Here is a 12,361-nt window from a genome sequence, read left to right on the forward strand (position 1 = left end):
GGCCCCCGTGATGGACTGGGCCGGCTCTCAGCCAATGACAGTTGAGATTGGCTCCAGCACTTATCTAGCGCCTCCATGAACCTGAGTGCCGAATAAGTGGTATAGATAATGAATGGATGTTAAAATATAGGTCTCAACGCAAACCCAGTTACTTCTTAACTACTAGTGCACCCCAAAGGTTCGAGAAGATTGTGACTTTTCATTGCATTTCAAATACATTTGAAATGTGTGCGTATATATATATTCACACACACACACACACGCACACACATATGTAAATATATATATATGTATGTACATATGTGTCAAAGAATGACACACATTCAGCAGGATGGAGTTATGTTTAGACAGAATGTCCCCAAGGTGAGCGGAAAAAAAAAACAACAAAAAAAACAAATGGGTCATCTAGCACTGCTGTTATTGAATTATTACAATAAATGTTTAGCAGAAAGTGTGACGTTCCATGTAACTGCTGGGTTCGTATGGTGTTTTACAATGAGTAATATTGATGACATCACCACTAATCTCTTAAGAGCCTTAAAAATTACATTGTTGTGCAACTCCGGTGTCTGAGACGTGCAAACCAGACCAGACATGTAATACTGATGCAAACACTCTAAACAACAGATAGCTTGTGGTTTGTCAGCTTTGTAAATCGATTGCTGCAACTGATGCATTGTTTGTGTTTGGACATTAATTAAACAAAATAATCACTGTCAAAACAAAAAAAAATCTGAGTCTCCAATTGGGTAAAATGAAAATTAGCCCAATATTGTGTTGCATTAGCTTTAAACTTTTCATGAAACGACCAGGCTTTAGGGATATGTTATACCTTAACTATCATCATAAAACTTTTATTATTATTAATTGGTAACTAATTGACCATGTGTGCATTATTGTGCAAGGCTTTTGCATGTCTCAACTCATTCAGGCTACACCTACATTGTTAGTGATGCAACAAAATCAATCATGCATTGTTAGACACTTGCAGGAACAACAATTGCATTTCCTTGTTTGTGAAGAGAAGAATGGAGAAAACTATGTGAGAGTGATTTGTGACAGACCATTTTGTTAGGTGCTGTGGTTTCGAGCCAATTGAAGTTTTTATGCATGTTTTTGTCTACGTCTGAGCACTTAAAACCAAACTATAATTTGTTTTTGTAGTGATGCAGAGAAAGTTTAATTTGCTGCTCTTATCATAGCCTTGACAACAACAGAAGGGACAGAAAAGCTAGAATTAAGAAAACTGTATCTAGATAGGAACTGAGCCAGTGTGAATATGAACTATAACTATTGTGACTATATTGCAGATTACATTGTCACCTCATACAACATGTACTGGTACTTTGAGAGTAACAATTTGTACTTTCCAATAAAGAAGTTTTTTGCTCATCAGTGAACTTAACACCAAAAGCAACAGGGTTTAAAAACAGCCGGTGTGTGTAAAACCAACTGTAAGCAAGGGGCCTAGGGGTAGGCTGAGGAATGTTTAGACAAAATTTTATTAGCCTTTATAAAATGTTAAGTCATTCTAAGTTCACACAACTTTAGAGGTCTATCCTTGTTACCCTGTGTGACTAAAAATTTTAACGGCGAATCTTCGTGTCCAGTCAGTGCAGCCGGAGAAAAGACGGCAGGGTTGCCAGCAGTACAATGTGAGGCAGAATCTTGGAATGTTGCAGGGAAAAATGTGTTTGTTGACAAGTGAGCCTAACTAAATTTGAAAACCTTAGTATGGTGCTTTCGTGGTTCGCTTCCAAGCTCATTTAATTTTATACCATGTGGCGCTGTTCGAAGTCATATGACACAATGGCCCCGGGTCAGAAACAGAGTGAAAAATTTTCAGTGTGAAATTTTTTCAACTTGCATTTGCCTCTTGACATAAATGAGAATTAACTGGTTCTGTGGGAAGGCATTTAACAGCAGGCCTGGAGCGATAAAACACTTGGCTGGGACAAAACTCCCGGCTCAGTGCTGTTTTATTTATTTATTTTGATAACTGTTATGTCAGCAAAGCTTTTCACTTTCAATTGTTATTTAATGTGGGATAATTTGCAAAGCATCACTAGCTCTACAGTTGTGATTATTTTCTATTGTGCACCCATAGGATGAGCTTAAAAACAAGAGGGATAAAAAATGCCTTCATTAAAACATAGAGATGCTTAAATGTACACACACATAAAAAAACACCACCTCACTAGTGACTTTCAAAAAAAGTCTTCAGTTTATTTTCAAACAGTTGCCTTGTTGCCTTGTACAGTTTCCTATATCAAATTCCTTAACTGATGAGTTTGTCTTGGGAAAGAGGTTTTCTGGTAAAAGGGCATGGCACTTCCCTACAGCTGAATTCTTAGTAGACAATCCAAAAGCCTATACCGGCTGCAGCGTTGCAAACACTCATTACAATGTGATATTTGCAGATAAGACAGGCATTTGCAAAAGCAATATAATCATCAAAACATTTCTACAGCTTTCAGGAAATATTAATGGTGTGGGCCTTTTGCCAAGTGTTTATGCATGATTATGTGACGTCTCATGAATCACAAGTGAACCTCCCTGTCCAAGAAACAATGCTTTTGTGCATAATTTTGGCATGAATCTGAACAGGATCTCATCTTTCTTCCTGTTCTTGCCTCAGTTTGGCATCCCTTATGATCAGCTGATTGTTTCCATACTCTGGGTCTAGGAGTTTACAAATCAAATGCCGCATGGTCAAAATAACCATTTCACAACTTGCACCGGGCTTCAAATAGAGCTGTTTGTTTTTATTTTCAATTTCTTTAATATCACAAGTTTTATTTGAGTTCTCTGAAGTTTAACTGATGTTAATAACTGGGTTTATATTTTTCAAAAGTCACATAGAAATAATATTATGATTGAAAATATTATTGGTAGACATACAATGCCTGTTGATATCAGCACTACAGTGCTTTGCTGTGACAGGAGCAGCTTCATGATACTTGCTCACAAATGAATGGTTTGTAAAACTAATTGCAATAATAATCTGCTGCTCGACAACATATAATGGACACAACCCTTAATAAAAAAAAACTACTCTGATGTATAATAAAAGGTGCGGCAATTATGCATTTCATTGAACAAATGATATTAGAGGCCAAGGTTGTAATGTGTTATGTTATGTGTTTGAGGCACAGAAACTAAAAGGGTTTGGAAATGTCAGTAAATCATAATCAATTGGATCCATTATTCCGATCTCATGATGAGGTGATCCGGGATGAAAGGTCGTAAGCAGTGACTTTACATGTTTACAAAACTTGACAAGGCGACAGAGTTGTTATTCCCAAGTCTGTCATTGCCCCTAGTGGTAAGAAGCCATAAGAAAACTTGACCTTCTGAAGGAGCCGGTCAAGCCCTGGTCAATTTCCCGGTGAGGAGCAGAGGTTCTGCAGAAAAGCATCCAGTACCCCAAGCACTTAACACAAGATGACAGGAGAAAACAAAAATTAATGAAGAAAATAAAATGTAAATGATGCCTAAGATCTGCATTTGATTGCTGGATTCTACACTAGAACATCCGATTATAGCAGTTATACAACAATGCATGCATCCATTCACTAGGCACAGTTGTGTTTTGATGATGTTAAAAATTAGTCCCTTGGAGGTTGAGGATGATGAGTAAACTGAAAAAAACAACTGGCATGGACACTTTCTCATTTATATGCTGTTCAACATTTCAACAGTTAAAACTGCGCTAATTTGAGTAACTAATAAATCTGTCATCGGTGCAGCCAAGGAACCTGTTGCCATGGTGTCTTGAAACAATTTGAGCAGGGGGCTTACCTCAGGAAGGAGCCTTACTCTGTCTCCATGTATTCAACATTCTAAACAGGCTCTGACATTTTCTAACCAGGTGTTCATCTGTCTCATTTTGGGTAGTAGACAGTCCTCCTGACACATTTCAATCACCTAGAAATAAACATGGAAACCCACTTTAACACAAACATTCCTATCCCCTTACTCTGAGAAAGGAGTTCTTAAACATCTCAGGCAAACACCCCCAATTTTTTCAGGATTTTAAAGCACCTATGCAGATTAGGCTGCTATTCTTCAGCTATTCTTTTCTTTTTTCAATAAATGCTCAAATGTACTGCGAAAAGTCGTAGTTTAATTACGGTTTACTTATTTCTGTTCGGATATGTTTTTGTGCTATGCATTTTTATTCTGACACTGTGGGATTACAAGAAACGTCTTCTCGATTCCTCTGTATGTCTGACACGTGGAAAAATTGACAATAATGCTGACCATGACTTTGACTTTTGACTTTGATTCTCTGTGATAAAAAGTAAATGAATGAGTTGTCAAAAAACAACAAACTTTTAAGATTTTACCTGCAAGAGTGAAAGCAATCCTGGTTGATGTCCTGGAATTTATCATGCAGATTGACTTAAAATATCGAATCGTTTCTCAATTGTATTGAATTTGAGACTGATCATCTCACACTCTTCTGTAAGCCCCAAGCCTCTTCCCTGTCTTGTAAAAAAACTCACCTTAGGGTTATTAAGGGCCTTCTGAATGATTTCTCTCCATGAGTCATTTATCTGTCGGTATAAGTGTTCACCCTCAACCAGCCGATTGAGATCTTCAGAGGTAAAGTTCATTTTGAGGTAGAGCCATGCTGCCTGGCATTTCTCCCACTCCCTTACCACGTCCTGCAAGTGACCAGAGGAGGGCAGCAACACAACATAAGACATCCCAGCAAGCTGATACTGGTGGAATAGTGAACACCATCACTGTGAGTGTACATATGTACTTGGGCTTTTCTGAGTTTGTGCTCCCATGTGTTGATGTTGTTGCCCTCGAATATGGTCCCCAGGGGCGCGGCTATTCTCCGTGTGGTCACGATGTGTTCATCCAGCATCTTGACTACTTTAGATGGGGTTTGCATAAGGTAGGTGTCCTTGTAGGGCAGCAAATCAAAGAGGACATCTGACCACTCTAGCTCCATGATTTCCAGGGCCTTGAAAAAGAAATAGAATTTAAGGAAATCTAGCACCCTCTCAAAAAAGTCTGTGCTACAACATTCTCATTTTTTTCAATACATAATCTTCAAATCCAATCTAATCTGAGCAACAAACACTATTCTCGATATAATTAAATGCTTTTCATAAAGCACTGTAAAAGAATGAGCTACCTCCTCAATTTGTTCTTTTGCATCCTGCTCAACCACATGAGCTACATCATCTATGTGGTCCTGTAAGCCGAGCTCCAGGCAGCGAGAGAAGTTGAGGTTGGGTTTGGGTTTGAGTTTAATCTTGATACGATCTGAAAGCTTGTCCCAGAGGCTGATCTTCATTCCGAGGCTCTTCAGGCCCTTGATCAGAGGGATGTGGGGACGGAAGTCTTCAATCTTGCCGTGGATCACGGATGCCACGTTCAGACTTTCTGGTGTCAATTATGTAAGATAATAATAAATAAAAATAGTAATAAAAAAAACTCTCAGGAATAAACAGCAACATACAGATCACCCACCGGGAACATCATTGAAGTGTTGAACACACTTGCGTATGGTCACAAGGGAGTTTTTCACCATGAGCTCAAGCTGTTCAGCATCAATATTAGTTAGTGGGTCATTGAGCCAGTTGCCATGCAAACGAAGCCAATTCGAGGTGGTGATCCATAGGTCCTTATATGGTTGGAAGTCATGAAGGAGCTTTTTCAGATTGTCAAACTGCAACGCACATTTACATTTCAGTGTAAAACAGATTAAAACATGACAGAAACATCTAGCTATTGGAATAACAAGATTCCTTTTCACTCACATTTGTGATTGGAACACCAAAAAGTTTTTCTCTGTTGTTATAGAGATCGGCCTTGGCACAACACTGTTTCAGTTGTGTGTTCAAATTTCTCGCCTTATCGGCGATTTCACTGGCATGATTAATGTCCTCATGGCTGTTGAATCCACTGACCTGCATCTACAAACACAAATGAGGTGATATTTATTTTAACTTGTGATTTGAAAAACATCAGCCCACAAACATGAATCTTGAGTACATAGATAGAGAGATTCATGACACAAGTTTAAGAAGGAAAGAACACAACAAGAGTAGAGTCACAACGATGAAAATAGAAAGCATTAGAAATAGAAAGCATCATTGTTGTTAGAATGAGAAACATTTCCAAAAGATATATCCGGGAATCATTTCAGACTCATGAGCCATTCGATTACAAATTGAATAAATCTTAGGGCTTTGACCGACCTTTAGAGAGTCCAGGGTCTCCTCAAAGCTGTTCAGTTCAGCTACCTGTATGTTGTAAAAACGCTCCTCATCCTCAACATGTTGGGCAATGACGGTTTCCATCAGACTGAGTATCCTCTGAGGCCACCTAATAGCTGTCCACCTTTGCAGATAAGAAATAAAATCATTATTAATCCTCTCAGGCTCAAATTAAGTTGTAGTTGCAGGAAAAATCTGATATTTGGCTGTCGCAAATCTGCAACATCTGCCTGGAGAGGGTTATTAAAATAAGAAAAAAAAATCACTTACACATCTACACGTCTGATTTTAAACCCACCAAATAAATCTCACCTTTACATGACAACACACAAATTTAAGTTTGATTATTTGACAATATACAGGCAGACGCTTACTTTTCCTTGAAATCCTCATCTGAAATACTGTAGAAAAAATCTTCAGTTATCTCATAGCCTGCCAAAGTATTTGTAATACATTCCTGGTGAGGACAAATTCAAAGGAAAAAAAAAAAAGGTTGAGGATAAAGTACCCCATCATATGTCAGAACTATCTCTTTCACGCCTTTTATAAGTACCTTACAATCCTGCATCTGATCTGGAATTGTTTTCATCCAGTCCCTCTTTTCAGTCAGTTCTTCAATGCTGTTGGGCTTCTCGTTCAGCTTTTTACTAATAATGTTACACTCCTCACATACCTGGATGCACAAATACAAGAAAGTGAAACCATTGAAGAGTGTGTCTGGTAGTAAATGTTAACCCTTCATGCAGAAACAATCCAAGCTCTACAATGCATAGTGCTAAATAAAGGTGCATTTAAATATTTCCCAGCCTCTAAACAAATGACCTACTTTGTCAACCTGCTTGCGCAGATTCATAGCAAGATAGTCCAGCCATGCAGTGGCTAAAGCCTTTCTCTTGTTTAAGAGAGTCTGACGGACAGTTTCAACATTTACAATAAATGGCCCAATAAGAATAGAGCAAGGCAGTGTGCACGTGAGAATTTCCACGTCATCAAGATTTTGTTGCACCTCTATCTGTACTTCCAATGGGGACTTCTCCACCTCGGTACAGGATCTGTCAGCCAAAAAAAAAAAACAGTATCAATGAAAATTGAAAGACTAAATAGAAAATATTCCACATTATTCTGCCAGTGCGGTGCGGTGAAAAAGGAAATCTGAAGACAAACTTACTGAATATGGGTTTCTATGTCCAAGTTGTGTACCCCTAAATATTTTGTATATTTAGCCGCATAAGCCTTGAGAGGTATAATAGCTTTAATGAGAGCTATGCGAATCTTCTCTCTCATTTCTGTTACTTCAGGTTCCCACAATGGCACTGACTCAAGTTCTGGATTGTCACCAATGAACAGCTCATGCATTACAAGCTACAATGGGAAGAAAAGAATGTTTAAATCCTCAAGCATCATTATTTCTGGTTACTATTTCTACCACTGTTAAGGTTAACCCAACAAGGTCTGCATTCCCGCACTTTTGTTTTCAATAGTCACTGACTTTGGCTGACAGGAGATGTTATTCTACCTTATCAAGCTGAGGGACATGGTGTGTGGCTATTATGCCCTTATTGATCAGGTCAACAACAGACGTCTCAAAATTTTCCAATGGCGTGCTGTAGTGAACACCAGTCTGATCCAGAACCAAGTCCACCAGGAAAGGAGGGTTATTCTTTGGCCTAGAAACAAGCATTAAGGAAGTATCAAGATGACAGAAAAAGGGAAAAAGACAATTTAATTTTTATAAATCATTACAGGTAATTTCCCCATTAGTCTTTTCATGATCATATTCCTGACACTGACTATTAATTAATTCATTGATTCATTGTTTATATTACAAATCTTACACACAGTGTTGGAGTTGAGCTGCAGCCATAAATGTGTGCATCAGCATACATCAATATATAACGTAAGAAATACACGGCTTGCATCTTCATCTTACAGAAAAAAAAATGTAACTATGTCTTTTTAAGTAAGAAATCCAATACTCAATAGTTGTGAAATATTGTGTGCCTGCTATCCTACTTGAAGGGGCTCGTGATGAGGTCATCCTTCCAAACCATGTCTTCGGTACATGTCAGCACACTGTGACAGGCCTCCTGCATCAGCTCACCCAGGCTGACCAGTGAGTCCAGCACGAGACAACGCAGGCAGTCCTGCATGTTATAGCGAACCACGGTCATCAGGCTGTGCAGCTTAGATATCCTGTACATTTCCCAGCAAGACTCGTTAATGTTGAATGTGCCTTTGCCAGTGCTGCCCAGGTTGGATCGGATACTGCCGCTCAGTGAGCCCACCCATGCCTCTCGAAGAAACAAGCTTATCTAAGGGACAATGAAAAGATGCACAGACTCTTCATTATCGCAATATTTACTTTGGTCTTTAATACCCTGGCAAGAGCTGGTCAATGTCAACAAGGGAAAAATGCATGCTCTAAAGTAAAATCATCAGTGAACATGTTATAGACCAACAGACTGTTACGTGAAAACAAATGTCAAACATACAATTATGGACATCTGAAAGGTAATGTTATTGACCTAAAGACCTTTACGTGAAAACAAATGTCAAACATACAATTTTGGACATCTGAAAGGTAATTTAAGTCCCACAATACCTGAGTATGCACTTGAGACTGGATCACCTCAAACTCATCTAGTCGCAGTGGTTTGAACAAGGCCGTGTTGAACAGTCTCATTGTTAGCACTTTGTTGCACTCGGGTTTTATTTCAGATAACGCATAGATCACCTCCGGCTTTGTTAGCAGGGAACTAAAGAGAAATGCATAGCGGTTCTTCTTATAGCCAAAGTAAGGAACTGCGAACCCTGTGAACAGGTCAAACAATACAGTGCTCCGTGTAACGAATATTAGGGTGAATAGCTGGAAATGTTTTTCTTGATCCCAAGTCAGAATGTCAAACCTTTATGTGGAACATATTCAGGTTCTCTCTGGGGCAGAGTGATGTGTGAAAAGTCATCTGGGTGGCTCATCAATATTTTTTCAAACATTATCCGATTCATAGCATGTAGATATTTCTGTTTTAAGTCCTTCTCCAACTCCTCTGCACACTCCTCTACACTGAAAACATAATATTCCACTCATCAAAACACCCTCAATAATTTTCACATATAGATTATCATGAAAAGGAGGCAAGAGACAAATCACAGAATTAACTAGAGCACTCACATTTCCTGACTGAGGTGTGGAGTTGAGAAAACATTTCTTTTGATGCGTTCGAGACTGTGTGCATTGAGAGATGGTGTTTGTTCTTTGATGGGCATGCTATCAATAGATAAATGGTAGAGTAAGAGGGCCTGCGTGTTCTCTCTCCAGCGCATGGCAAACTGGAGACGCTGCACAAAAAGACGTGGGTCCTCTGCTCTGAATAACAATCTGATTCTGGGCACCCAGTGCTTACTGCCTGTTACCACAGGGTGTACGCCTAACAGAAATACACAGGCACATAAATGCACGATTAACATGCTGTGACAATGAGCACCATTGCGTAATTTTTACAAAGAATAGCAACACTTACCAGGCGGGGAACTTATTTTGTTTTCAGCAAGAGGATTTTCTTCTGCCGGTTCACTACTTTGGAAAACCTTCTCTACCAGGTATAGACATTTGTCCTTATCATAGTCAAGAACTCCGACTAAATGCCAGCTGTACACCAGATTGGAATCCTTTGAGTCCTCTGCAGTACATAAATAAGTGGTCAACAAAACTGTAATCTTTCATTTTGTTAACAAGTATTAATTTTGAGAATGCTTCTCCAGATCACATCTAATCACCTGTGGGCAACAGAGCTTTTGCTGGAATAGGTTTTCGATCAGGTGAATCTTCAGCTTTGCCCAGGGCAAGCCAGTCATCAGGAGTCCGGCAGTCAAAATCATCGTTGTCAAATAGCTATGGGAAGTATTGTACAGGAAAGTGAGCCATTATATTCCAAAATATGACATTCCACATAAAGCCGTTATAAAGTCAAGACAAAAGCACCCCTTTCATATGCGTCCAAGAGAATTCTGGCAATGCTCAAAATAAAAGAACAGGCCATATTCATTTTCTGAAAACAGAGAACAGCAGGATGAAGACTGAGCGCAGTTATCTCTGTCTTATTTGTAATCCCAACAAAGCGGTTTTCATTACAAGGAGCTTTCAGATTTTTACATTCAAAAGACCATGCAGACAGACAGATCATACAGGGTGGGTCAGAGAAAGTTTAGAATTAGAACTGGTTTTGAACAAAGTAAAACATAAAAGAGGAAGATGAAACAGCTGAATACTGAGCTCACTTCCAGAGAGAGGTTTGGTGGGCGGCTGTCTGAGGTGGTCACATGTTCATCATGACTTTGCATCAGAAGATTACAATCTATGCCTTTTTCCGCCAGGAGCTCATCAAAATCAACACTCAAGTATTCCCTTCGTCGTCTTTTTGGAAGAGAAACAACACACAAGTGTAGACGCAAGTCACGTTTGAGTATCTAACAGTAAATCTACAACTACAAATGTATTAGATGAGGAGACCACCGCACAGAAAAAGCACCTCTCTATCTCTAGCTTGCGAGGGATCTTGCCAGTAGCTGTTTTGTAGGGCATCTGAACTTTAGGTGTATCTGCTCCTTGGCAGAAGTAAGAAAAATCCAACTGCTGTGAAGAAGGTGCCTTGTATTCCATGTCATCAAACTGGCACACTGACTTCTGCTGGGGGAGAGGCTCCTCTACACAGGGCTACAATCAGTAAACAGTTTGTCTTTCGGTCAAGCAAAGCAGTTGATCAGTAACAAGGATAAGGGAATTTGAATGCATTTATTAAACATGCAAAGAATTTCATTGCAGTATAATACGCACTTTTATTTGAAACCTTACATTAGTGATGATATCTGAGTAAAAGCCCCTCTGCTTCATAGGGCAGTCTCTGGTCAGACGTGTAGACTCACGTTCTGAAGGTTTGAGGGGCGAACGCCGGCCCTCCATCTTGATATCTATTTGTAATTCTGAAAAAGTATAAAACAAAATAGAATAAAATAAAATAATACAAACAAATAAAATTAAAAAAAAAACATCATAAAAACAGAGATCAGGATTGGAACAGGTATGGGAACGTGATTGACAATTGCCAATCTACATTTGTGCACTTGTCGATGCTAAACCAATATGGCGCGTATTACTATAATTAGCATCGCCAGCGAAAGAGCTTAAAGATGTATTAATTAAAATAATAATGCTAATAATTATTCAAAACATAATGACAGTTATTTTGAAAGGTCACAATCCCGAATGCAATCCTACGACTAAACTTTATGACTCCAAAGGCTGCATGATGCCGAAGCCGGGCTAGCTAACATTCAATTGAATTTTAGCTAACATTTAATTTAGTACATACCTTTATTTTCGTTTTTGTTTTATCTCAGCTCCGAACCCAAGTTGTTTTCTTCACTTCTTCGGGAACAGTTGAAACTCACGCTTGTCAGTTTTCTTCACCGGGGAATTGTGATGCCAAAATGAACTTCGGAAATCTCAGTTTACTTTCGGCAAGGCTGGAAGAGGCAGCCGTTGTCATGGAGACGAAGACGCACGATTCCTCCAAACATACCCAGTCGCATCAACACAATTGTTGACAGGAGAGAACTGAGATACTCTTCTAACGCAAGCACGGGTGAGAATGAAACTTGATGCTCCTCTATCAAATAACGTTACCACTCTACTGGGTATCTTGGTTTTATACTGATAGTTTTTACTTTACTCTACCCTTAACATTTCACAGAGAGGCATTATTCTGTTTATTTCACTGCACTGACTTTACAGCTGCTTCAACCTACTATGGGGCCACAGGTCCATACATCACTTCTCTCTCTTCCACATTCACAGTGACATCACAACCTGTGCACTTCCCCTTTGTGACATCACAACTGCCCCCATTCGCACCCCCTCGCAAGAACCGCCCAAGTGCAGATGTTTCTTGAAAAATGAATTTTGTAGTACCAGAGTAATTGTGGAACAATCTTTTCCTACAAAAAAATGATGGTAGCAGGGATGCAACTCTTTCAATGAAACACCCACATCTGACTGACCTTCCAGCTGAGCAAATAAGTTTGTGGTAGAAACTCCAGCTCCCCGCTGTGCCAGTCTGGTAAGT

General features: G+C 39.2%; 1 protein-coding gene across 1 annotated transcript; it reads right to left on the minus strand.

The window, feature by feature from the left end:
* Positions 1 to 2,247: 2,247 nt before the first annotated feature.
* On the minus strand, positions 2,248 to 9,587 carry LOC147222303 (dynein axonemal heavy chain 1-like). The gene is made up of 17 exons (XM_086168580.1): positions 9,412 to 9,587; positions 9,146 to 9,303; positions 8,842 to 9,050; positions 8,253 to 8,551; positions 7,756 to 7,906; positions 7,408 to 7,601; positions 7,066 to 7,291; positions 6,793 to 6,912; positions 6,614 to 6,696; positions 6,222 to 6,363; positions 5,781 to 5,936; positions 5,491 to 5,689; positions 5,153 to 5,403; positions 4,772 to 4,978; positions 4,509 to 4,670; positions 3,802 to 3,927; positions 2,248 to 3,433 (listed from the first exon to the last, which is right to left on the minus strand). The coding sequence occupies exons 1-16, from the start codon at positions 9,561 to 9,563 to the stop codon at positions 3,835 to 3,837; spliced, it is 2,802 nt and encodes a 933-aa protein (XP_086024706.1). The 5' UTR covers positions 9,564 to 9,587; the 3' UTR covers positions 2,248 to 3,433; positions 3,802 to 3,834.
* Between the last annotated feature and the right edge of the window lie 2,774 nt (positions 9,588 to 12,361).

Source organism: Fistularia commersonii, chromosome 21 (assembly GCF_037954325.1).
Source record: "Fistularia commersonii isolate RoL2024-O1a breed Wild chromosome 21, RoL_Fcom_v1.0, whole genome shotgun sequence".
NCBI lineage: Eukaryota > Metazoa > Chordata > Actinopteri > Syngnathiformes > Fistulariidae > Fistularia > Fistularia commersonii.